General features: G+C 39.1%; 2 protein-coding genes across 4 annotated transcripts in view; both read left to right on the plus strand.

Moving 5' to 3' along the window:
• RRN3 (RNA polymerase I transcription factor RRN3) overlaps positions 1–22,208 on the plus strand; it is a 25,120-nt gene extending 2,912 nt beyond the window's left edge. The window contains exons 3-17 of the mRNA XM_039885393.1: positions 2,788–2,877; positions 2,988–3,117; positions 3,546–3,605; positions 3,969–4,032; positions 4,767–4,836; positions 7,842–7,940; positions 9,398–9,490; positions 10,141–10,279; positions 11,677–11,807; positions 12,440–12,570; positions 13,498–13,682; positions 15,845–15,953; positions 18,186–18,338; positions 19,268–19,355; positions 20,245–22,208. Coding sequence (XP_039741327.1) covers positions 2,788–2,877; positions 2,988–3,117; positions 3,546–3,605; positions 3,969–4,032; positions 4,767–4,836; positions 7,842–7,940; positions 9,398–9,490; positions 10,141–10,279; positions 11,677–11,807; positions 12,440–12,570; positions 13,498–13,682; positions 15,845–15,953; positions 18,186–18,338; positions 19,268–19,355; positions 20,245–20,406 — 1,704 coding nt within the window. The 3' untranslated portion in view covers positions 20,407–22,208. The remainder of the gene's footprint in view (positions 1–2,787; positions 2,878–2,987; positions 3,118–3,545; positions 3,606–3,968; positions 4,033–4,766; positions 4,837–7,841; positions 7,941–9,397; positions 9,491–10,140; positions 10,280–11,676; positions 11,808–12,439; positions 12,571–13,497; positions 13,683–15,844; positions 15,954–18,185; positions 18,339–19,267; positions 19,356–20,244) is intronic.
• Positions 22,209–24,111: 1,903 nt separating this feature from the next.
• The window catches only part of NTAN1 (N-terminal asparagine amidase), a 13,782-nt gene continuing 10,734 nt past the window's right edge, over positions 24,112–27,159 (plus strand). For all 3 annotated transcript variants that reach the window (XM_039885395.1, XM_039885396.1, XM_039885397.1), the window contains exon 1: positions 24,112–24,287. In XM_039885395.1, the coding sequence (XP_039741329.1) occupies positions 24,207–24,287 (81 nt within the window). In that variant the 5' untranslated portion in view covers positions 24,112–24,206. The remainder of the gene's footprint in view (positions 24,288–27,159) is intronic.

Consider the following 27,159-nt stretch of genomic DNA (forward strand, 5'->3'; position numbering starts at 1 on the left):
CCTCCCTCTCTCCCTCCCTCTCTATCCTCAGTAGTGCAGCCTAAATCACCTCTAAAGCACATGCTAAACATGCCATTGCCCTACTGAAAAACTTCATGCCCACTGAAGAATAAAAGACCAGCTTCTTTGCATGGCTCGTAACATTTTTTCTTACGTTCAGCCTCACCAGATACTTTATTCCATGAATTTGCTACTTTTTTTATCTTTATGCTTTTGTATATGCCTTTTCTTTCTGGCTGCAAAGGTGTTCTGTATCTAGCTACGTGGCCTCCCTTCCTTATAAGCTTTGTGGCCAAAGGCAAATTACCACACTCTGTGCTTCACTGTCTCTCTGTAAAATGGGAGCCACTGGTAGTGCCTACCTCATGGAGTGGTTGTAAGGATTAAATGAATTAAATGAATGTTAAAGTCTTAGAACAGTGCCTGGCACAAAGGAAGTACTATATTAACATTTACTATTACAGGTGCTCCTGGACTTAAAGATGGGGTTAAGTCCTGATAAACCCATTATAAGTTGAAAATACTATAAGTCAAAAACGGATTTAATACACCTACCAAACACTAGAGCTTAGCCTAGCCTACTTTAAATGTGCTCAGAACACTTACATTATCCTATAATTGGGCAAAATCATCTCGCTACCATTGCCCAGCTTCATGAGAGCATTGTGACACATATTGCTAGCTGGGAAAAGATCAAAATTCAATATTTGAAGTACTGTTTCTGCTGAATGTATATGTCTTTCTCACTACTGGAAAGTCGTAAAATTTTAAGTCAAACCATAAGTTGGACTGTCTGATTTTTATTGTAATCTACAAAACTTCTAGACTTTGATGTCTAGCTGAAATGTCATCTTCTCTAATGGAACTTTTCCTGGTTCTCTCCAGCACATGGTGGTTCGTTCAGTCCATTCTCCACACTTCCAGCAGATCTCTCTAATTGCAGATATAGCTTGCAGGGACTTCAATGACTTATCTGGCTCCACAGTGCTCCCCAGATTTATCTGTTGGCTTGCTCATTATATACTCTAGCCATACTGAACTACTTTTGGTTGTTTGAAAATGTGATTTTCTCTCCGTAAAGAATATAGCCCCCAGAGAATACTCACTGTTTAAAGACAGTAGAAGCATCACTTGCCGCTTAAAGTTTCCCTGACCCTCGCTTTCTTCCACAGGTACAAAGGACCATTTTCTCTGTATTCCACTGTATTTTATATCAGCACTTCCCATTTGGGCATCTTGACATACTGATATCACATGAGTCGTGTCCATGTTAGTTCAGAGGGGTGTTGCAAGAAATTTGCTTCAGATAATAGTACAGTTCTAAAGCAACAAAGTCTGTGACTGGTTTACTTTAAAAAATGGAGCAGTTTAAATGCTATCCTTATAATTTTGTTATACCTTTTTTTTTTTTTTTTTAAATGGAAAAGAGATAGGATCAAGCTAACTCCTTTTTATTTGCACTAACTTAGCTCATCTCTGCTGCATGCAGTGGTGAGCCACCATTAATGCTACTTTTAACGGTTGTGGACATGAAATTATCGTAGTAAAAATGAGTTGTGATTTAATTTTACTGCCAGCTTACTTGGTGTTTCATCAGAAAATGGTCAATTCCATTGAAGTTTGAAGTTAGTCACATAGCTCATAGAAAGGACTCAGTGGTTGAATGAAAGTTGAGAACAGGTGGATCAGGGCATTGTGGGAGAGTGGGCGGGGCATAGGCTTTGACATAGACAGACCCACTTGAACCTGGTTCTTAATTGGCTTCTTGGTTAGGTTGTTTATTAAAATTCTCTTTGCCTCATTTTCCTCAACTATAAAATTGAATAACACTAATCCTTTTGCAGCGTTGTTAGGATTAGGAAGAAATATATATGTATGTCATTGAGCACAATGCGCAGCACCTGGTGTGATCTCACTAAATGCTACTCCTTATAAGTAGTCTATGACTGGAGGTACAACTGTCTGTTAATAGTCTATTCCTATAGGTACCACACTGTATTGCTTTGTTTATATTTCTTTCCTCTGCTGAGTCTTAATTAGCATTAACCATTTTCTTTCAAAGATAGGGGCTTTTAGTTTATTGTGTATGTTATATATATGCATGAATACAAACAGTATCTTTATTTTACGTAACTGGTATTATATTTTATTCATGGCTTGTTTCTTTTTTTTTTTATTTAGCAGTTTTTTCCATGTCACTAAAAGTTGTGAAGAGTAATTTTATTGCCTGAAAAATATTTCAGGGAGTAGTGGAACCATTGTTTATATTAATATACATCTTAATACGTTTAAACTCAGTTACAGGTTGGGTTGAGAAAAACTTATATTCATTTACGACTAGTGAATAAGCTGAGATGGAATGTTATCAACATGCTTGCACATCAGCACGACTATTGAAGAGATGGAGATACCTGTGGGGCCTTGTGGTCTCGTAATATCTGAATCTGCTATAATTTTGTAGTTTTAAAAAATCCCAGGTATCAACATTTGAGGTTTTTTTCACTTTTTTAGGGCAAACAGTGAGAATGAAATATTGCATTTAATTATTTTTCTTGTATATGAGTCATTACATTTTATTTTTCTAAAATGGGAAAATTTATTGTAACATCTTTTTCCAGTTTGATACAAACTAAGAAATTATCTCAATTTTGGCCTAAATCCAAGTGTGTATATTTTTATGTAATTTAAGTATTATAAGTAGATGATTCATACAAGATAGATATCATCTTTCTTTGTTGTTTTCAAAGATTTGTGATTTTCAGAGTACCTTTCTTTGTTTAACTTAAGGATGACCAGATCATTAACTGGCTGCTGGAATTCCGTTCCTCCATCATGTACTTAACCAAAGACTTTGAACAGCTTATCAGTATTCTCTTGGTAAGTTCGCCATTTATTTCTCTGACGAATATATGATTTAGTACTTTGAAAATAGTATGTGTTGTGGCAGTAAAATGTTTCTTTTATCTTTCTCTTCCTTCTGTCTCTAGAGATTACAGTGGTTGAACAGAAGTCAGACAGTGGTGGAGGAGTATTTGGCTTTTCTTGGTAATCTTGTATCAGCACAGACTGTCTTCCTTAGACCATGTCTAAGCATGATTGCTTCTCATTTTGTACCTCGTAAGTGGTTCTTCTATGCTTGCTTTTTCTTTTGTACTTTTTAAATACCTCTTTATTAAAGTGTACTTCCCAGTACACTTTGGAGTTTGTGCCATCATGGAGTATTCCAGGATGCATGTTGGTAGCAGTTCTGGTCCATGTCTGCTCCCTATAATGACCTCTGTGGAAGTGTCTAGATTTGTTTGCTGCTGTGATTTTTATGGATTGCAATTTTATTTTTTAGTGAGCTTCTTACAAAGTCTTAGAACTTAGGAGATTTTAGCCGTTTCAAAACTGTAAAGTTAGTTGACTCCCCTCCACATCTCCCGATTGTAAATTTAATCATTGTACTAGTTTGGACAATGGAAAAATCACTTTTCTGTGTAGCTGTTGATTGCTTAAGTCAATGATAGAAGAATAACTAACATATTTTGTTTTTCCCTCAAAAGCCCGAGTGGTCATTAAGGAAGGTGACATAGATGTTTCAGATTCTGATGACGAAGATGATAGTAAGTATCAAGCAAATGTAAGCAAAAGATGCTTGCTGTTTCTTAGAGAATGCATGCTGAATAATCAAGTTTACTGGCAACTCCAGTACCTATTCTAATAGTTGGACTGCAGCAAGAGTCAACCTTTCATGGAATCTTTGTTATTTTGAGCACTAACATGCAATCAGTTGCCTTTAATACATTACTTATATAATTAGTTTATTTAGTCTTCATTGATAGTTGGCTATGGAGAAAAGTTTCAAAATTATTTTTCTCCTGATAAGTAATTCAGTTTGGTTAGCACATGGTTTTAGCTTCTAGTACATAAGTTTTTAGTTTTCAATTTTATTTTGTTGCTCATACTCTTCACTTTTCATCTTACAGATCTTCCTGCAAATTTTGACACATGTCACAGGGCCTTGCAAATAATAGCAAGATATGTCCCTTCGTGAGTATACTTTTATTACTAAGTTTGAATAATGATGTTTAAATCTCAAGAAAATTGTAATCAATTAGTAGAAAATTACAGAATGTTCACAGCATTCAAACTCAAGTTGTATGCTGCATGTTTTTGTAGCCTGTCGATGTAACTTCTCAGTCTGCAAAAAAAATGGCATTTCGCTTCTCTATTCATTGTTTTTATTTTTTAAAACTTGTATGCAAATTCTCCGCCAAATTATGTATAGTGTTGGAATTCGCTTTTATCGTCAATAGATAAGATATCCAAAATTTTCAGTGAGAAACCGCTGTTTGTGTCATGCCATATAAATAAAAATTGCAGTTTTAAGAAAAGCTTTTAGATGAGGGGGTCGACCTGAGTGCCTTCTGTAAGTTTATTGCTAACTTAAAAAAAAAGCCCAAGTTGATCATTTTTTCTTCTTTCTAAAACAATATCTGTGTGTAGTAGGAAATGTTTAGATTTTAAACTAATGCTGTTTACTGCTTTTGTAGAAGAACAAATTCCCTTTTAATGTGCTATTGATACCAAAGTTAGTAGCAGCTTATTTTCTCCTAAGTTATTACAGATTTTCTCCAAAGCTATGCATTTAAGTTCCAGTTGCTTGTGGTAGGACTTACCATTTGCCTCTCGTATTTATATTTGCTCTTAGAACGGAAATGTTAACCTTCTAAGAAACTCAGTTGACATGAATTCATTGATTTTTTTTTTTTTTTTTTAACTAGGACACCATGGTTTCTTATGCCAATCCTGGTGGAAAAATTTCCGTTTGTTCGAAAATCAGAGAGAACATTGGTAAGAAATCTTTTCATGAGGAAAATAATGGAAAGGCCGTTTTGTGTGATTTAGTTTTAAACGATGTTAGGTCTAAGGATTTTGACTCATATTCCTTCCTTAGCAAGTGATTAGAATCCCCAGTGCTGCTGCCTTTTATTCCTATGTGCAAACCAAGGTCAGGGTCCATTTCAGTAACATCTAAAAGGCCTTGATTATTACAGATAAAGATTACTAGAAGATACTAGTTTATATATTCCTAATTGTAAACACGCCTTATTTAAATATGAAGGCAGAGCCTTTTATAGATGAATTATTTTTAAGTTTTTTACTTTTTCTTTTTCGAGTTTTAGATCATTTGTGTAGTTTTCAATTAATAATAGTGGTTCTCGCCTAAGCATAGATTGTTTTTTCCTAAGGAAGATATTGTAAGTATTAAATAAAGAGTTGATAAATTTTGTTAATGTTTGTGATAGTCTACTTCAAGTGGAATATTATAAACCTTGTATCTTTTATAAATATAGATGCAGAAATTCTCAGCAAAATACTAGAAAACTGAAGCTAGCAACATATAAAAAGAATTATGCACCACGACCAAGTAAAGTTTATCTTGGGAATACAAGGTTGATTTAATACCCCCAAATCAATTAATATTACATACCATGTCAATAGAATAAATGACAAAACCTACGTGATCATTTCAATAGATGCAGAAAAGGCATTTGACAAAACCAAAACCCTTTCATGATAAAAACAGAAGGGAACTTTTTAATCTGGTGAAGGGCATCTATGAAAAACACAGCTAACATCCTACTCAGAGGTGAAAGACCGAAAGCTTTCTCCTAAGATGAGGAATGAAACAAGGCTGTCTGCTTCTCTATTTTGGTTCAGTGTTCTATTAGAGGTTCTAGCCAGAGCAGTTAGGCAAGAAAAGAGAAAGGCATCCAGATTGGAAAGGAAGAAGTTCCACTTCTTTTTGCAGGTGACATAATCTTAATGTAGAAAAATCCTAAGGAATCAACAAAAACAGTCTTCAAGCTAATAAAAGAGTTCAGCATGGTTACAGGATATAAGGTCAACATACAAAAACCAATTGTAAAAGATAACGGGGAAAAGAATAGTCTTTTTAACAAATGGTTCTGGGACTAGTGGATATACATGTAAAAAATGAATTAGGACCCCTCCTTATATGCAGAAATGAACTCAAAATGGATAAAAGACCTAAACGTAAAAGCTAAAAAAATCTTAGAAGAAAACATGAGTTAAAATTTTTGTGACCTTGGATTAGGCAACAATTTCTAGATATGACACCTGAAGCACAAACAACCAGAGAAAAAATAGATAAATTGGACTTCATCAGAATTAAGAACTGTTGTGCTTCATAGGACACCCTTAAGAAAGTTAAAAGACAACTCAAATAATGAGAGAGAATATTTGCAAATTATATATTCATAAAGGTTATATCTAGAATAAAGTACTCTTAATAACTCAATAATAAAAAAGTAAATAACCCAATTTAAAAATGGGCAAAGGATCTGAATAGGTGTTTCTACAAAACAGACATACAAATGGCCACTGAGCATAGGAAAAGCTCTGTGCTGTTAGACATAGGGGAATGCAAGTCAGACCACAATGAGATATACCACTTTGTACCTACTAGATGACTGTCTTCAAAATCAGGGGACCCCTGGTACCGGTCTGTGGCCTGTTAGGAACTGGGACGCACAGCAGGAAGCGAGCGAGCGAAGCTTCATCTGTGTCTGCAGCCTCTCCCCAGCGCAGGCAGCACTGCCTCAGCTCTACCTCAGATTGTCAGGCATTAGATTCTCAGAGTAGCTCTGACCCCTGGTGCCAAAAAGGTTGGGGACCGCTGCTCTAAATGACAGATGATAACAGGTGGTGGTGCGGATGTGGAGACATCAGAACCCTCAGGCGTTGCTGGTGAGAATGTAAAATGGGAAGTGGTGCAGCTGGTCGGATTGTGACTGTCTGACAGGTCCTCAGAAAGGTTAAACAACTGCCCTATGACCCAGCATTTCTTCTGCTGGGTGTCTACCCAAGAGAAATTAAAACATGTCCACACAAAACTTACATGAAAGTTCAAAGCAGCAGCATTCATAGTACCAGAATATGGAAACTACCCAGTGTTTATCAGCTGATGAAATTGTATAGACAGGGTATGTCTATACAATGGAATATTATTTGGCAATTAAAAGGAATGGTTTACTTACTATAACATGAATTGACTTTGAAAACATTATGCTAAAACATATGTTTTTATATTCCACTTAGAGGAGAGACATTGGGGGCAAGGAGAAAGGAATGAAGGGTTAAAAAAGTACAAATTAGTAGTTGATAGATGGTCATGGGGACAGAGAGCACAGCTTAGGGAATGCAGTCAACAGTAATGTAATGGCTAGGTGGAGAGCCAGAGGAGAGAGAGAGAGTAATTGGGATCATTGTATAAATTATATAAATGTCTAAACAATGTACTGTATACTCGAAACTAATAATAAATTTTTTTTTTATTAGAAAAAGATTCCACTTATGTGAAATGTATAGACTAGACAAATTCATAGAGACAGAAAGTAACTAGTAATCACTTAGAGCTGTGGATTCAGGGGATACTTTACTAAAAATATATATTTTTAGGATGATGAAAATGTTTTAAACTTGATTGTGGTGATGGTTGCATAACTCTGAATATACTAGAAACCATTGACTTGTACACGCTAAATGGGCGAATTGTAGATGAATTATATCTCAACAAACCTGTTTTAAAAAAACTCAAATTACAAATTTAGTTTACTGGATGTAATTAAGTTAATGATACTGGACTGCAGTGTTCTCTCCCCATCCACACAGCAACAGACGGGGAAACCGTGTATGTAAATAGTATGGTTTCTGTGTTCCTGGGTCGTCTTTTTTTTCTATTTAAATAATTAGAACTAAAGATTGTATAATTGATGCTTTTCTTACACAGCTATGAAACATTTATTCGAAATGTTTATCTTTTTATGTTTTAGGAATGTTATGTTCATAACTTACTAAGGATTAGTGTGTATTTTCCAACCTTGAGGCATGAAATTCTGGAGCTTGTTATTGAAAAGCTACTCAAGTTGGATGTAAGTATTTAATAATCTTGATTTTCATTTATTAAATATATTTGTTATAATCAGCACGTGAAACAATAGTAGCAGCAGTGGAAAAGAATCCACAGTTTCACTTTTGATTCATTTCTGTGCATTTCTTGAAATTCATTGATGTACTAGGAGTTATAAACGGTCCTGTCTTGTCATTGGGAACAAGATGTTAATTAGATAGTCATACCAATGTCAGAGTACAGTTGTGGTAAATATTGTGAGTAGAACATGCGCATTATCATGAGCTGGAAAACCCGATGCAGTCAGGAGTCGGGAAGGCACTCCTGCGGAGGTGATGTTGAAGTTCCTTATAGAGGCCTACAGTCAGGTTTAGTGGGAATGAAGGAAGGTGGTGGATTCTAGTGACATTGTGGAGGAGAGGTAAACTGGTCCTTGGGACTGGGTTGTAAGTGGAGAAGGAGGGGCCTGGGGAAAGGAGGCCTTCAGAGACAGCTGCCTGTGGAACAGAATCTTGGTGTTGCCATTAACAGTAGTAAGAAAAGTCAGAAGGAAGGTGGAAGATGAGTTCCATTTGGGATGGATTGAGGTGCAGGCGGGCAAGCTAGATGGTGAATACTCAGCAGGCAGTTGTAGCGCCTGCGGGTGAGGATTGAGCCACAAACCTGTATGTGGCGCAGTTTAGGACAGGACAGAGAGGAAGTGTGATTGGAAGTGAGGGGGAAGTCGAGTGTGGACGTGCAGGGAGGATGTGGAAGAAGGAAGGGTTTGGTCAGCAGCATAAGATGTTGCTGACATTTTTAAAGAGAAAGGAAAGCAAAAGTCGTTGCATTTGGTGATATGGAGGTCATCTGTTGCCTTGTCAGTGTGGAAGGGGACACCGCATTTCAGGAGAGTGTGGATGGATAGGAAATGGGGCTGTTAGAGACCTCGGTGAGAGTTTAAGGTGTAAAGAGGGGATGAAGCATATGTTAGAGTTGGGGGAGACAAGGTGTGTGGACTGAGGAGATGAGTTGATGGGGGAGACCATTGATACTGTAAGGGAGAAGGATGATGTACCAAGGCAAGCGTAGGAAGAGCTGGAGGTTGGGCAGTCCACCTCGTTGCTCATTTGGAGTTAAACCTCTTCGGCCAGCTGCATACATAATCTTTGTGAGGTCTTTCTCTGGTCTGTACTGAAGGAACATTTTAGAGTACATTTAGTGTTGGAATAAATGTTGAGTGTGTTGAAGCTGTCTGATTTAAACTAATACCACAGTTCATATTGACTTTGTGTCAGTATGTAATAAAGGGGCTTGATTTCTAATCTTTAAAATTCCTTCATGACCCAGACAAATTGATAGGTTTGCACTTTAATTGTGTAATGACTTATGTGCTAAGCTGGATACCTTTAAAGTATGTGTATTCGATGAATTTCCAATTCCCCCCAAAACGTAGTTGTATTTTAAATGTTTTTATTTTTTTTCTTTGTTAAAACATAGGTGAATGCATCCCGGCAGGATATTGAAGATGCTGAGGAAATAGCAACTCAAACTAGTACTGGAACAGATGCCACAGAAGGACTGTTTAATATGGTCAGCATTTATTAATGAAAGCAGATGTGCACTGCTCATAATTCCAGAGGGTGGGCAGACAGCTAGTGGTGTCACATCTTCTTCAAAGCTTTAGTAGTTCATCAAACTTGAAACTGATTTCTTAAATGAAGTAGTTTGCTGCCATCTTGCTTTTTGCAATGTTTGGTCTCTTTCCGAGGCTTTGAATTTGGGTTTAGTAAAGTACGTTGCAGTTTTATTCCGTTTGTTCTTTCTGTTTGTGTTTGTAAACCCTATATTGTTTGTGAAGAAGTGATAAATGGAATATTCTAGTTTAATTTCTGTTATTTACAAGCTGTATACCTTAACACGGGACTTCTCTACCTGGGGCGATGTCTTAAGTTGGGTTCACAGTGGGTGCCAGGAGCTGGGGAAATCTGTGACGTTTGCATGGCCACCCTCTATGTGGGTTTTCTAGATGAGAATCAGAGGCTGTGGCTCTGGACCCGTTACTTTATTTTGAATTCCATGGGTGGATCTGATTCACATCTCTGGTTGAGAGCTCCTACCTGGAACGGTGTATATATATCTTCTTTGTTTTACCCTTTAAAGGAAATAAGTACTTCTAAGAATTTTCCCACTAGACTACTTAGCCGAATTTTTTAATGTCAGTTTTTACATTATCTTCAAAGGACGAAGACGTAGAAACTGAACATGAAACAAAGGCTGATCCCGAAAGGCTCGATCAGATGGTACATCCTGTTGCTGAACGCCTGGACATCCTCCTGTCTTTACTTTTGTCCTACATTAAGGATGTCTGCTATGTAGATGGTAACTACTTATAATAGTCACAATTGCTACTGTTGTTGAATACCTACTGTGTACCTGGCTCTGTGGTGGCCGTTTTTCATTCATTATCTAGCACTGATAGAAATCCTATAAAAATCACTATTTTGAGTATGAGGAAAAGAAGGCTTAGAGAGATTAAGTTACTTGCCAGTGTGACATAGCTTGAAAATGGTGGCACTGGGAATCATTCTCAGTTATATTTGTCTTTAAAGCCCCTTATCTTTTCACTGACTGTTGTTTTGAAAGATTATATGTGGAGTTTGGTCTGTTTTAGGTGGAGATCATATTACACTCAAGTCATTCAGGATATTTAAGAACAGTGTAGTAGATGATAATATACTGAGTTTTGAGTGTGTTAGCACTGTGGTTGCGTTGGTACCAAAGCGAGCAGATCGATTTGCTTCTGACTCTCATGCAACTTTTAGTCTAGAGGCTTTGCCATGAAAAAACAGAAAATTTTCCATTCACATTGCTTAGATTTAAGAATGAGATTCAGCCATTCAAAATAAGACTTGAATCTGAGTTGACTGTGTTACTATTTTTTTTGCTGTTGAAATAATAATACATGTTGACCAAAGAAATTTGGAAACTACAGGAAAAGATTAAAAAAGGCATTCTAAAGGGCCACATTCCTGCTAGTCAGAGAACTGTTATTAGCATTTCGATGTTTTTTCCTTTTCTGTTAGCATGTGTATTAGTGTGATTTTCAGTGGATTTGGGGGTCACACTCTGTTTAGTGTTTCATAATCCACCCTTTTCACCAGCTGAACATTTTCTCATACTGTTCGTTGTTCTAAAATAGTTTTTGTTGAGCATGTGGATTTAACTGCTCTCTTTTATTCCTCCCCTCCCTTTTTTGCCATTATAAATAAGAGTGTAATGAATATCCTTGTACATATATTTTCAATTTTTTGCTTTGATAAATTCCTAGCAGTAGAATTACTGGATCAAAGGACTTCTGCCTTATGAATTGTAAAATTATCCTTATAGATGGGTTTACATTTATGGCATTATAGCTATGTGTTTGTGAGGTGAGGGCCTGCTTCCTTACCAATGCCAGATTTTTTTTTTTTTTTAGAAAAAGTAAGATTTATTGGAAGTACATTTTAGAGGGGGATGGGTTGTGCTAAGGAAGGCTCAGCCCTGTGGAATTTGGTAGGTGAAGAGATAAGGTAGTATGGGTTTTCAGCAAAGAGAGCTGTAACAGGATTATTAAAAAGGGAATCTGCAAAATAAAAATGGCATTTTGTTTTAATTGTAGCTTAATGGATGAGGATGTATTTCTTATTGTATTGTTTCCTTTTTAAAATTTAGTAAATGAAACTGGTGGCTTGAAAATAATGTATTTATAAAACTGAAATGCCATATTTTCTCTGTAGGTAAGATTGATATCAACAAAACAAAGGATTTATATCGAGATCTCATAACTATCTTTGACAAACTCCTGTTGCCCACCCATGCCTCCTGCCATGTACAGTTTTTCATGTTTTATCTCTGTAGCTTTAAATTGGTGAGTATGTTCTTAACATCATTTTATTTTATTCTCGGCCATGATTTTCCCTTAAAAATTGGTGGAAAGAGCAGAGGGCACTGCAGCTTCCTGCCAGATCAGTTGAGTGCTATGAAATTGTCATCCTGCATTTGGTCCACTAGGTGGTACCCTGCCGTTTAATTCAAGCCTTTCTTTATTAAAATCTCATTTAGGATATTTAACTGTTTATTTCTTTTATTCTCTCTCAGTTGAGCCTAGCTAGCCCAAATCAACTTTTTAATCCAGAATTTTAAAACTTTAGGTTTTGCTTTCTATTTTGGGAAAAAAAAAAAAATACCAAAGACTTTCTTCTCCTTTGCAACTATTTTGTAGTTTCCTGGAACAGTCAGGGGAGTATTAGGGATAAGAAGGTTAAACTCAGTCTGCACCAAAGTATGTTTTAATAGCTTTTTAAAAGAGCTATGTGGGAGAAGTTGGAGGTACATCTATTATCTCAAGGTATTTAAAAATAAGAATGATGTTAACTGTATTCATTATTTAACAATATAACAGACATTTTCCCACATTGGTGAGTTAAAATCTTAGGGTTCGTTTAGCTAGAGTAGCTTATGCATTAAATAAGATCAGACCAACACCTTCCCTTGTTATAGGGATTTGCAGAAGCATTTCTGGAACATCTCTGGAAAAAATTACAGGATCCAAATAATCCTGCCATCATCAGGCAAGCTGCTGGAAATTATATTGGAAGCCTTTTGGCAAGAGCTAAATTTATTCCTCTTATGTAAGTAACCTGATTTTCCAAGTGCTTTTTCATATCATTCTTTAAAAAGATTATAGCATTGTCTTAAGTCAGAGAAATATGTCTTATTTTTTTGGTCAGTCTTTGAATGAAAAAATCTGTTTCTCTTCTCTCTGCAAGATGTTTATATTTCCAAGAGGCAATTTCAGAAAAAAAGTCTCCTTTTTTAGATAGAACACTTCATGCACAAAGCTTTTGTCATCTGTCCTGTATGGTTATGGTTGCACTTGAGCATGAAGGTCCAGTTGTGTCCATAGGTAGTGTGCAGTGTTTTGTACTGTTTTGATTGTATTTGTAGGTTTGTCTTTTTTTATTCGCATCCTGAATCAATTGTATCTTAAAGCTGAAGAAAAATCCTTTTAAAGGTCATAGATCTGTGTAGGAGGTCAGCTTGGGCCTGTTTCTTCCAGTGATCCATGAAGATACCTTTGGGCAGGGAGGCTGTTAACCCTTCGCCAACAATGAAAAGCTGTCTGGCCGTTCTGTCCTAAATTGTAGACATGGGACTTCATTAGGATGTAGAGAATGAAGTCAACCTGACTGTCTTTCCTTTGTACGCTGTTGGTAAATGTTCCCTACTTTGGCCATATCCCCCTGAGAGGGCCGGGAGGCCATCTGTGTTGATAAGAGGAACCTGTTCTCTATCCCTCAAGACTGCAGCCATTCTTAGGGCCTTCCCGTTGTTCCTAGGGCCTGTTTGTGTGCTCTACTTTGTAATTGGAAGGCTGCCTTTCCCATCCACCCAATCCTCCTCCTTCCTTTGCTTCCTCTCTGCGCCCATGGGTAATGCATAAAGAAACCTGTGGACTGACTTTCCTTAGTTTATAATGACAGGCAATTGTGTGTTTTTATGTCACTGTAGTTTTTTTATGAACCACTGGAGCTGATTTGAATTTTTCTTTTCTCTAGTACTGTAAAATCATGCCTAGATCTTTTGGTTAACTGGCTACACATATACCTTAATAACCAGGATTCCGGAACAAAGTTGTTTTGTGATGTTGCTCTCCATGGACCGTTTTACTCAGCCTGCCAAGCTGTGTTCTACACTTTTGTTTTTAGACACAAGCAGCTTTTAAGTGGAAACCTGAAGGAAGGTCAGTGATTTGGGTTTGGTGGGTGTGAACTGGGTTTTCCTTGTATACTGACCAGTCACCCTTTAGAATGGAGATTCGTTACTCTTTTGAGAATTTAATAAAAACTGTAAAGTCAGAAAACCACACATTAACTCAAACTGTTATAATTTCAGACAGCTTATAGGTCCCTAAAAACACCTTAAGCCTCCTCTCAACAGCTGATGAATTTGAGGTTGCGAACCCCCCTTTAGAGGGGTTTTAGAGTGATTGTAAGATGTGAAGATGCTCTTCTTCAGAGGTGAGGCCGGGCACTTGTGCTGTGCCAGCGCCATGCTCAGAGCTGTGTCCCTGCCCTGTCCTCTTGACGGCCCATGGAGGGCGGGTGTCATTCTCACTTAACTCAGGAGACCAGAGCACAGAGAAATAATTTATTGGCAGGATTAGAAATTGAAAAGGGTGAGAGTGAGGAGGGCTGTAAAGCTGTGGTCATAACGATTATGCGCCTTTATCTAAAGATTCAAATCTGTAGATAAAGATTGTTTATTGGGTTAGTATATTTTAGTTGTGGTCCCCAAGAACAGCGTTCAGTTAAGTCAGTTTAAATTGTTTTGTTTACTGTCATGAATAATTCAAATGGCTTAATAGGCTGTTTCCTCTAAACTAGAGTTTCTCAATCTCTCCACTGACATTTGGACTGGGTAACCCTTTGTCGTGGGGGTCACCTTTGTATTATAAAGTGGTGAGCAGCAGCTCTCACCTTCTACCTACTAGAGGCCACTTGCAAACACCTCCCCCCTCCTCCCCCAGTTGTGACAACTAAAACTGTCTCCAGACACTGCCAGATGTCCTCTTGGGGCTACAGTTACCAAAGTTGAGAACCACAGCTCTAAACTGAAACTCATATGTGTTGCATTATATATATTTACTTACGTCATGTAAGTAAGATAGGGGTTAAAAATAGTTTTATGATCTAGTAGTAGGAGAGGGTTTTATCACAAGATAAGTAAAATCTCTGCTTTTCTTTATATATATAAATGGTAAGAGTCTGGTTAAAGAGGATATATTTCTTATAAGTCATGACATCCCATTTTTATCAAAATATACATCAAAGAATCTCTTAACGAAACATACTTAAGCACAGATTGGTTTGCTTGCCTCTTAAAATAAGTATGGTGTCTTTCTTTTAGTAAATAGGAGAGGATTCTATTTATTAGTTTCAAGACAGTGGAATTTTTCATTATATATCCGTAGTATCCTTGTAAAAAAATATGAAATGCAAGCAACTAATCACATTTAAAAACATGTTAAATCTTAGTACTAATTTAAGACTTGCAAGTCTTGCTGGTTTTTTTTGGTTGCTTGTCAGGTTGACACACACACACACACACACACACACACACACACACACACACATCCATACATATATAGACGCACAGTGCATGGAATACAGGAACAAGAAATTTACACACTGTATTGGCATTGCCTCTAGGGAATGGAGACTTACTTTTTCAGCTCAACTTCTTAATGTTCATGACTGTTAGCTGAAATCAAATCACATGGTCTTTTTTTCCTCTCTAAATTCAGTGTATGCTAAGATTCATATACCTGATTTTCAAATTGTCATACAAACTCGTAGGCCACTAAGAATGTGTGTTTACTTCTTGGGTCTTTAAAAGAAGACACTGGGGTGGTTCCATAGAGTAGTGGTTAGCATGTCTGCTTTACATGCAGAAGGTCCTGGGTCCAGCAGAGTCACGGCTCAAACCCCGGGCGCACCAGGCCTCGGGCGCACCAGGCCTCGGGCGCGCCAGGCCCTGCCTGGGTGCGTGCCGTGAGCATGTGGGAGGAGATGCCCTGCCTTCAGAGATCCAGTTCTTAATGGGAGACAGCAACATCCGTAGGTCAGAGGAGGAAGTAAGGGGGAGATTAGTAAGAACATATATATATAAAAATATAAAAATAAAAGACACTATCTTCTTTAGAAAAGTTGGTTTAGTCCTCAAGCAGTGTGGTTCAGCCTCGTGATGTTCTTACAGGCTCCACGTTGTCTGACAGGGACCCTTATTTAAAGCATTTCTGCAAGTAACATTTTAAAAATCATTTTTATAATGTGAAATAATCTGTGCCGCTTGAAGACTGTTATCTTTGTACCTTCTTAAAAATCTTTCGATTTTTAATCAAAGGTTTGAGGTACCTTCAAAGTCTAAATTTTGAACGTATAGTGATGAGTCAGCTGAATCCTCTGAAGATTTGCCTGCCGTCGGTAGTTAACTTTTTTGCCGCAATTACCAGGTGAGTTACTTGTACCTTATTGGTGGAAGTTACTTAAAAGTAAATTTATGTTAGTATCGGTATTACAAAATTCCATTAAGTTACTGTGAAATTATTTAGTAAAATGAGTTTATAACAAACATTTAAAAATTAATAACCCAGTACTTACAAGAAACACTGCAGTGTGGATCTTGTTTTTATATTGGTTTGGTGGCATTGGAAATTGGCATTAATTTTTATCCAGAGAGGATAATTCAGCAGAAGTGTAGACACTTAGAAATAAGTAAGGCATTTAACTAAGCTAAGAGGAACAAATCAAAGGTGTCATTAGAGTGACTCCTGTAATAATAATAAAAATAGACTGAACGTGAGAAATCAACAATAAGAGATTGGTTTACTGAGGGACTGTATTGTCTCAGGCCTTGGAGCTACAGCTAATGCATAGTTTTACTGTGTGCCTGGCACAGTTCTAAGTACTCTACATAGAACCCACTGAAATTTCACATAATCCTATGACTGTGTTATTAACCCCTGTTTATAAATAGGAAGCTGGAGGCACAGAGAGATTAAATGACTTCTGTGCAGTCATAGCTTGACTGGGGGCAGAGCCAGGATTTGAACGCAGGCAGTCTTACTCCTTCATAAGCAGTCACAGAATTATTCTGCTACACGTGGAAAGTGAATTGGAGACCTTGGGCATTTGATCAGAATATTCAGGAGAGGATCAGAGCTGAAAATCTTCAACAGATAAGAGTGTTCTACTCTAATAAAAGTAATTCTTTCAACCTTCAACCCCCTTAGACAGCTTGGTGCTCTCATTCAGCAACCTTATTTTTCCTTTGCTAGGTACCTAGTTCAAGGCATTCTCCATCTCCTGAGATCTCAAAAATGATAAAGAATTAAAAAGAATAAAACCAACAAGTATTAGTGTTCAGCAGGTGAAAGGTTCCAGTGCATTGCGGGAAGACAGGAAGCAGCTGGAAGAGTAAGGATGGATGAAGCAAAGCGGAGGCAGCTGCACCCAGAATATTCTCGGGATGGGAGTAGAGGACACAGTTGAGGACACATGAGCAGACCAGTCAGAGAAGTTCTCGATTGGGATTTGAGGTTAAGAGTGAAATGTGAGAGCAAGAGATTGAAGTAAAAGTCTGTGTCAAGGAATTTATGTATCGTTCTATAGCTGCTGCTTTTGCTTGCTTAATGGTTTTGAGATTCATAGTGACTCATACAGCTGTATTTTGATTTTAACTGATGTGTAATGTTCTATTAATTTTTTAAAACAATCTCTTGTTGGGATTTCAGTATTTGGAACAGCAGCTTAGGGACATGGTTGCATGTTATGTATGTCCTGGCGCACAGGCACACACTAATGTCACCAAGAGGTGCGGCTGCTGGGTTGTTGGAGATGCACTTCGTCAACTTTACCAGATACTGCAAACTCTTCTCCAGCGTGGTTTTGCCAATTTACCCTCCCACCAGGGGTAGGGAGTCAAATCCGATCCTTGGCTACTGGAATGGAAATAGACATATGTTTTTAAAATTACAAGAGTGACCTGAGAACTTGAGCAAATATACCTGAATAAATACTGGGAACGAGAGTGGGGGGTAGAGTGGCAGAAGTGAGCTAAATCCTCATCTTAGAGAAGCTGTCCGATAATGATTAAAGTTGCCAAGTCATATGGCAGTTACCACCAGAGGAACTGACAATATAGTAGTCCTCATGTTTTTATCATGCGTTCTCCAGTGTAGTTAACTGTTTTCACTCACTTAAGCCTGTTTCTTTATCACGTTCTGAGATCATGGCTCAATCATCCCATGTCCCTCTCTCAGTACTGTTCTAATTTCTTCAACAGTCAAGTCTCTCCATCATCAGCCACTGTCTCTCAGTAAATCTTGAATCCCTTTTTCACTCACCTTTTAATTCTTTTATAAATAGTAAAAATAAGCTCAGCTATATACTTACGCAAACTTAAAAGAGTTTTACCTTGAACACATTTTTAGCGAGTCATACATATTAATCTAAGCCCACTTCATTTTCTTAAAGTGATAGCCACATTTTCTTTCTCCTTAGCATCCTTGTAAATAGGCCCAGAGAACCGTACCCTAAAAGCATTTCTTTTTGCTTTATGTTCTTTTTTCTTGTGCTTGTTATGTTTGGCATAACAAGATAGTTGTCACACATGGCCAGGCATGTCCATGCAGAGTGACTTCTTTATGCTGATGCCTCCATCTTGTTGGTTGTTTGTTTCACAGTAAGTACCAGCTAGTCTTCTGCTACACTATTATTGAGAGGAATAATCGCCAGATGCTTCCAGTTATTAGAAATACAGCTGGAGGAGACTCGGTGCAAACCTGCACAAACCCACTTGATACCTTCTTCCCCTTCGATCCATGTGTGCTGAAGAGGTAGGTACTCTTAGACAGACAACCTGTCAGCGGTGTATTTGCTTTTCCCAAGATTGGGATTTAGGATTTCTCTGCCATAAGCGGCCGTTCCCAGCCGTTTATTCGTATCATAGTCTCCTTATACATATTTCACAGGCCCAGAGTAGACAGTGCCTGTTAGAGGCTGCAGACTATCATAGGCACACCAGCATTTGCCGATCTTTACCCCAGTAGGAACCCAGATTGACACCAAGGATTTTTATTTTATTTTATTTTTTTCTTTAAATCTGTTGGTTTAAACATATAAGGGAATGGGGATAAAGGTGCCTGGCTAGTGAGGATACTGTCTTTTCATGGTTCGTAATTTTCTGCCAGGTGACTTCTTTCCTCTGAAGACCACATTCCAAACCTTTGCACAGGATAAACAAAAGCCAAAAGGTTTATCTCAATGCAAAATTCTGAAAAATCACCAAACCGAACTTAACTTTGACTTTGTATAAGGAAGCAAGATTTTTGCTTAATTATTTTCTAACTAATAACACAACAAGTTGGGATTATCTGTTTCCCCAAGGCTTGGTTGACTGCAACCAGATAAGTCTTTTTCTTAGACTTCTTTTAATAAATTACTATGGGAATGTAAGAGGAAGTTCCAGAGCAATTCAGTTGTTTTCATTTGGACACATTGTAACTCACTGTCAGTCTCTGCAAAGTTGAGAAACAGTTACACTTAAAAATGAAGAGATGAGAAACTGTAAGTGTAATGCTTCATCTATACAAAGAAGGAGCCACATTAATCATAATTACAGTATTTACACTTAGTATTTTTTGACACTTATTATTTGAGCCATAGTTTTCACTTCCTTTTGTGTAATAGGTCTTGTAAGAAAAGAGATAAATATATTGTGATCTTCACTGTAGCGTTTAACTTGAAATGTGATCCTTGTTGACAGGTCAAAGAAATTTATTGATCCCATTTATCAGATATGGGAAGACATGAGTGCAGAAGAGCTTCAGGAGTTTAAGAAACCCATTAAAAAGGTAAATTTGTGACTCAACACACTTTCTGAGAATCTCCTATGTGGTTACAGATCACAGGCAAATAGTAAATAGCAATATTACACTTGAAAAAGTACATTTTATTCTTTTTGCCTTTAAAAAATTCGAAGCTCAGGATATGTTCTGATGAAAAGTTTTCTGGGTTTTTTGATGAATTGTTTAAACCAGACACTTCACATGCTGACTTTGAGAAGCGAAGGTTTATTAAAAATCAGATCAACAAATTTAGATCTTACTCCTTGACCATTACCACCAGGTAACAATCTCAAATTTACTTAGGTTGACATTGTAAGTAACGTTGTAATTTCGTAGAGGTTAACATTAATTTTATAGATCTTCACAGATAGGTGGTAAAGATGCAGATCTGCAGCATATCCTCCAGTGCACCTCAGGAGGAGGCCTGGCAGTTATTGCCAAAGAAGAAAATTGAAATCCAATAATAATAAATATCACTGTTCATTTCTTTGTTGGCACATTTATTTCCATATTAAAAATCAGCTCTAATGTGCCTCTTTTTTCATAAGTAATCATTAGAAAACTCATTATCTTTATTTGAGGAGGTCATTCATTCATTCTTTCATTCAAATTGTGTTAGATACAGGGTTATAATAGTGAGCAAGAATGACATATTATGTTACCTGCCCTCACTGAGCTTAAAATCTGTTAAAAAATCAGACTTTAAACAAATAGTGACAATATGTGATGAGCAGTTGCGTGGGTGGTTTTTAATAAAGAAGTGTGCATCACAGGATGCTTTTGAAATTATGATATATTCACCTTTTCAGAAGTAGCACATTCCTGAGGAAAGGAATTCTTAGAAGCTTTTAAAACCACCACTTGTGATCTTACTGATAATCTGTTCTTTTGACAGGAGGTGGTGGAAGATGAAGATGATGACTTTTTAAAAGGCGAGGTTGGGACCACACCAGGCTCCTTTGACACGCATTTCCGAAGTCCTTCAAGTAGCGTGGGCTCCCCGCCTGTGTTATACCTGCCAGGCCAGTCCCCTCTGATGGCAAGGATTTGTGATTGAGACGACATCCCGCCCCGTTGTGCCCTGCAGTGCCAGGGCTCACGCTGTTTGAGCGTCGCATCGCACCAGAGCCAAGTACCTGCTTCTGCAGCTTACTTTGCAGTTACACCCACTCTAGTGTCTGAGCAGATGTGGTTTCTTTTCGTTCCCGTACAGACAGAAGGAGAAGACTATCATGTGCAATATTTTACAGTGGAGTTGATGATAAATGTTGAAGGCTGGGGTTGTTTATACTTTTTTTGTGTTACAGCTTTTGACATAATTATTGTGAAATTTCTATGATCGGCAAGAGCCTATTTTAACACATTGCATTTTTAACATGGGTTTTGGTCAGAGCTATCATCATAGGACTTTGTTGATCTTCTTTTCAGTGAAAATCCTCTAGGACACTCTTTAAAGTCTTCAGAATGAATTTATTCTGAATATATTGTTTGCCTTCTGCTAAAACTGTGTTTGTGTGTTGGGATTTCACGGGGGTGCAAGGAAAAGTGGGGGAGATGGCCAGAGCTGGTCCCAGCTGCTGGAAGTTGGAGCTGGCACTGATGGAGATGTCCAGGGATGCCAGAGACTAATAAAAGCTTGGAGGGAAGAGATAGAGGGTTTAGGGAAACAGAATCAGACAGAGATCAGATACTTGTGAGTGGAAAAATGGATTTAAAAGAAAACTGGAGTTCCAGGTAAATGTAATTCACACGAGCTGAAAGCAGGGTTGGACTTTTATAAAACAGCACAGAGTATTTCACCCTGAGGCTCCTAAGAGTGCTGTTAAAACTGGAACTACTCGTTTATAATAGAATATTACAGTGATTTTTTTTTTTTTTTTTAAATATGATCATCAGTTGACCAGTTCTCATTTTGAGAATTTCTTGGGGAGGGCAGGGCAGGTTTTAGGTTATTTGGTGCAATGGTTTTGCTGGTAACAATAGGCCAGGCTTACAGCTACAGCCTCTGTCTACTGGCTATTTGTATCATGGATTCAGCTCAGTGAAATCCTTTGGCCAGGTTCTTTTTGTATTTTTATAACTAAATACCAAGAGAGAAGAGTCTAAACGACCTTGCTTTATAACAAATTTGTATAAACACTGCTAGAATCATTTTGTAGCTCATCCATATTTTAGCTTATTCCTTATTTGTGTACTTTTTTGTTACTTATGAAAATGGACATCTTTAAACATATTTATTTTTCTGCTACTTTTCCTATTCTTTATTTAAAGGCAAGTAATATTTTCTTGATCACAGATATTTTGTAATGAAATACTTTGTCTTTCCTAGGGCTTTGTATGCTCTTGTATAATTACATCGATGGCGATCTAGAATTTGAATTTTAGTCTGTAAATACTTTTTTGGAAAATAGAAATTTTTATTGGTTTAAAAAGTTTTGGATATTGGTGATTTTATTTTGGTGATTTGGTGGAAAGTCATTTGAGAACCTTTAGGTTCTTTGTTTTTTAACTGCTGACAGGTGAGATTTTTGTATACTGGATAAAATAAGTAAATAGTTGACAGTAAGTGAGGTCTTTGTGGGTTGGGAAGTAGTTTTAATGTAGAAGGATATATTTATAAATAAATCTATTTAATTCCAAAGGAACCTGAGAAAAAAATTCATTGTGAAAATAAAACAATGGCATGGTTAATCTGGAACTTTTGTTCTTATACCAATAAAGGGAGGTACCCCCATAAAGAGGCTTCTCATACAGAAGTCCTTTTGATTTCTTTATGTATTTTTTACTGATCTGCACTAAAGCACTGTTTTACAATAGAAAACTGCAACTGAGATTTCACTATTAAAGAGGTGAAAATATCGCCAGTGTGATTGTGAGTGCTCAAAAATAAATTGCATGTTGGTAATAGAGAATCATGAGAATGGCCTCCAGGTGCTTCCAGTTGCATCTGAAGTATTGACCACTCTCTATGGTATACCCAGGCTAGAGTGACTGAGGCTTGAACTGGTCCAAGGAAAATGAACACTTCAAAAAATTTACATGCTTTGGAGGAACATCTCTGGGGGGAAATTCTGAAATCTCTTGTGAATTATATGAAAACAAAGGATTTTCCGTCTCTCTTACTGAAGAGCAGACATTCAATTGGGGTAGGAGAACCTGGGTCCATCCTCTTGTCTGTCTGCTATGGTTGGATCTTCTTTAACCCATTTCCCATTTGCCCAAGAATACTTGCTGGTGGCACTTGTGGCTGCAGTGTTTAGCCTGAGATAACTCGTGGATAACAGTTCTAACCTTACCCCCAAGGTTTGCCACAAAATATCTCGCTTTATTCTTTTTGCGTCACTCTAGTATATCAATAGTCTTTGGAAACAAATGACATCATTCTTTTGACAGCATTCTGTCTTCGTAGTGGTATTTCCATTTATAAAATATAGTGATTTTTTGATCACTGAAAATGTCAAATCTTAGAAAACAGCATTTCTATTCATGATATTAACATCATTCTCAAACAGTTGTTAGCCAAAGATTCATTTGATGAATCTGATTTATGTGTACATTTCTGTTACATTAGGATTAGAGACAAATTTTGTTTAGAAATAGCTCTAAGAACAGTTTTTATATTTTTCCATTGAAAACCAGTCAGATTTGCTTCAGCCTCAAAGAACGTGTCTATGTAAAATTAAATTAATGCTGGCTGCGAGCTGTACCTTTTTTTTCTAAATGGGAAATGGGTTAATGAGACAAGGTGTCTCTAACCAGGTGTGTGACTATACTCTCAGAGCTCTGCTTTTATTGAGCTGTAAAGTGGAAATAACTAATACCTACTCCAGGGCTGTGAGGGTTTGATGAAAATGCATGTTTGGTAGCTGTTTGGCTACCCGCTGAGAAAGTCCAGTTAAGCAGGAAACACTTTCACAGAAATATCTTGAAGGAAAAGATAACTTCCATTTCATCCGCATTACCTTCTTGGGTCCAGCTTAAGATCTCAACTGGAGAGGGAGGGCCAGAGTGCCTTAGGTACCATACCAGGCACTGGTTGTTATGGTGGTTCCTGACTCTTGATTGCACTAGAATCCCCTTTGGAGCTTCAAAAAATTAAGAGATGGAATATAGATGATGACATTCTAATAGTTCTGCGTGAGGCTTTTTCTAAACCTCACCACTGTCTTTTTTAAAATTTTTAAAAAGTGTATTATGGAGTTCTATTTGAGTAATATTTCCAAGTTTTAAAATAGAGAACCCCAGCCTCGCACCAGGGTACCTATCTTCGGTAGGGATCGATCAACATCTTGCTGATCCTTATTCAGGGTTTTTAGCCAAACACCATGTGACATTATTGATGATTTCTAAATGTGTGGCGCTATTTTCCCGCTTTAAGACGATTTTTACGTTTATTCACTAAATACAATCCTATGGATTAGGTTCACAAACTCGGATAACATGCTCAAGGTCACAGTGGTCTGAACCGAGGCAGTCCGCTCCTAGGCCCCGCACTCAGGGCCAGGTTGGCTGATCTGCGATCTGAGCTGCCACACTGAGCGCGAACGGTCTGGTGGTAAGCCCCACATGCCTCCCTTACTCCCCACGCGTTCAGGACTACATTTCCCAGTGCCCCTTGCGGAGGAGGCCGGCCGCCAGCCTCTCCCACGTGTTCGGACTACATTTCCCATGGCGCCTTGCGGCCCTGCTTAAATTTCCTCAACCTCTGGGGCTGCGCAGGCTCCTCGGACTGCACTTCCCGGCGGCGGCCGCGGCGGGGCGGGGCGCGGCGGGGCGGCCCTAGGGCGGGGGTGGCGAGCGGCCCGCTGCAGGGGAGGCCGCCGCCTCCCTGGGCCTGCCCCGGCGGCCGCCTCCGAGATGCCGCTGCTGGTCGAGGGGCGGCGAGTGCGGCTGCCGCAGTCCGCCGGGGACCTCGTCCGAGCCCACCCGCTTCTGGAGGTGAGCAGGGCCCGGGTGGGGGGCTTCGAGGCTGACCCGAGGGAGACCTGTCAGGCGAGCCCGAGCCCTCGTCACCCCACAGCCACCATCCGCTGTCCCCCGAGACAGACTTTAAACTTGGCGCAGCTGAGGTGCTGACGGCACATCGGGAGCCCAGGCCGCCAGCAGCCGACTTTCTGCCTTCGCTGGAGGCATCTGTGGAGCCTTTACCTTCTTTGGACCTTAGAGGGCATCTGCCGAGGCCCCTTTCTTGCAGAGGAGGGACTGGGGCCCAGAGAGGTTAGGTTACTTGCCCAGTGTGGCACAGCACCGCGGCTCGAGGACACCCCTGGACTCTCTGTTTCCAGACAGGGCGGTCCCCGCCCCCCGCTCCGCCCCCGCCGCCATCCGGACTTGGCCCGTTTTGCCAAATCTGGGCAGCCGCCGGTGCTCTCTAGCACTCGCAGGGGTCCCCACCCCGTGTGAGCGCTGCATCGTCGTTGGGTCCTCAGGAAGCAGGAGGTTCTTCCTGGGTGGGCTTGGGACAGCGTCTGGGCCAGGGTATCCTGGCGGGCCACCTACTCTTCTTCCCCCGCCCCCCCGCCGCCCTCGGGGGGTCATAGGGCTCCGGTTATTTTTAGCCAGAAGAAAGGGCCCGGCTTTTCCCCCGCTGGGCCAAGTTGAGGACCACGCCCTGATAGCAGGGTTTTGTTTTGTTTCCTGCTTTTGTCCTCAAATAGATCTCTGAACCCCTTAGTCCATGCTTCTGCAGAAACAAGGCTTTGGAAAGAAGCCATTTCTTATCGTAAAAAAAAAAAAAAAGATGAGGGACCAAACCTCCCACTTGCCCCAGATCTAGTTAAAGGGGAATCAGTCAATTGATTTAAGGGATATTTATTGCACCCTAGTTTGTGTTGGGTACCGTGTCACCTCTATCCCTACAATTGGGCCAGTTAGGGAGAATGTTTTTTAATCACAGAATCACTCAAATACCATAAACTGTCCAGTGTCATAAAGAAATAATGTACCTCTGAGATGCGAAGCACAGAAACTTGACCTTAGGGGAGGTCTTCTGCAGTTTCCTTTGTTGCACCGTCTCTAATTATTTTGTCTGCATACTTTTCTTTATTCTCCTTTGATCTGTCCCCCAGAATGTAAGCTTCCTGAAGGCAGATAGGGGTATGTGTCTTTGTATCCTCAGAACCTAGGGCAATGGAAGGTGAGCCTGGAAATGAATCTGCGCTCTGTAAATATTTGTTACATAAACGAGGGAACAAAATGGCCCCTGAAAATGACCCGAAGCATGAGGAGGAGTTACTGACAGGGAAAATGGGGACAGCCCTGTGCAAATCTCAACTTGCTTTTCAAGAAAACAATCGTAATATTATTCAACACATCCTGGGCACCATAGCAGACACTAGGCATTGTGCTAAGCACTTTCCTTGTGTTTTGTCACTGTCACACTAGGGAAGTCCAGAGTCAGATTCACCAAGGGGAAAAATTTCAGCTGCCTAAAGAATTCAGGTGACAATATTTTTATGTTTTAAAATTTCTATGATAAAAAGATTGGTGTCCAAGGCAGCACACTAGTGTGGAGAGAGAGAGAGGATATGAGGTTATACTAGGACAGCGGCCCCTCTTGAAAGGAGATCTGGCCTATTTAGGTAGACATGGCCTAGAAAGGCTATGTAGTGAGGACCAATTCCTGCTACATGAACATGGAGGTGGGAGAGTCACTTTGATTTGCAGCAGTCTAAAGGAAGGAGAATGGAGGCACAAGAGAGATTGAAAAGGGGAAGAAGAGGGAGGGCATTCCAGCTGGACAAGGTAGATTGCTCAGATGGGCAGGAGGGGAAGGGCCCTGAGGACGAGTGGACTGGCCAGTCTCCTTGGCTCAGAGAGGGTAAGAATGGAGAGAGAATATAATTAGAGGGGTTTGGATGGATCTTTCAATGGATAAGCAGTGTGTGTTGGGGGGAACGAAAGTTTAACTCTTTCTATAACAAGTATTGTGTCCTCTTTGTAAAAAAATAAGTCAGAAGAAAACAATTTATGATCACAGCTATTCTTCACATTTTGGTAAATGTCCTTACAGAGGTTTTGCTTCATGTATGATATACTTTTTAAAAATGAGAGCATGCTATATATTCTGTTTTATGTCTTTTTCACATAATAATATATTGTGAGTATGCAGTAACAGAGTAATAATAACAGCAGTAACAGTAATACAGCCGAACACCACTGCCCAGTGAAGCAGGTGCTGGTGCCATTCCCATTTTACAGGTGACGACTCTGAGGCACAGAGAGGTTGAGCGAGTTGTCCCACATCCTGTAAATGATGCAGCCTGGATTGGAAATTTGGCAATCTGCCTTTGTCTCTAGAACTGGCCTGCTCAGTGCGGTAGCCACCAGCCACATGTGGCTGTTTACATTTAAATTAATTGGTAGTAAATAAACTTTAAAAATCAGTTCCTCCGTTGAACTAGCCACATTTCAGGTGCTCCACAGCCATGTGTGTCTAGTGGCTAGTGTGTGAGACAGTGCAGGTATAGATCGTTGCCATCACTGCAGAAAGTTCCTTTGATGGTGTTGTCTAGAGCCTTTCTTCTTAACCAGTTACTGGATGCTCAGAACCAGTCCTGCAGCATCTTGGAATTCCACAATCTGAATGCACCGTAACTTTGTTCCTGCTTTTAAGCTACTAAGGTATTTATAACCTTTCCCCATTATGGACACTCACAGCTAAATCTTTATAAACCCTGTGATTACTCCTACAAGCGAAGTTGCTAGACTCAGAAAGGTTTTTGGAGCAGAAAAGTGATGTAACAAAAATAGTGTTTTGAAGCAATGATGCTGGCAGCCATAGGGGAAGATAGAGTGGACAAGGGAGACC

Source organism: Pteropus medius, unplaced genomic scaffold (genome assembly GCF_902729225.1).
Source record: "Pteropus medius unplaced genomic scaffold, Ma_sr-lr_union100, whole genome shotgun sequence".
NCBI lineage: Eukaryota > Metazoa > Chordata > Mammalia > Chiroptera > Pteropodidae > Pteropus > Pteropus medius.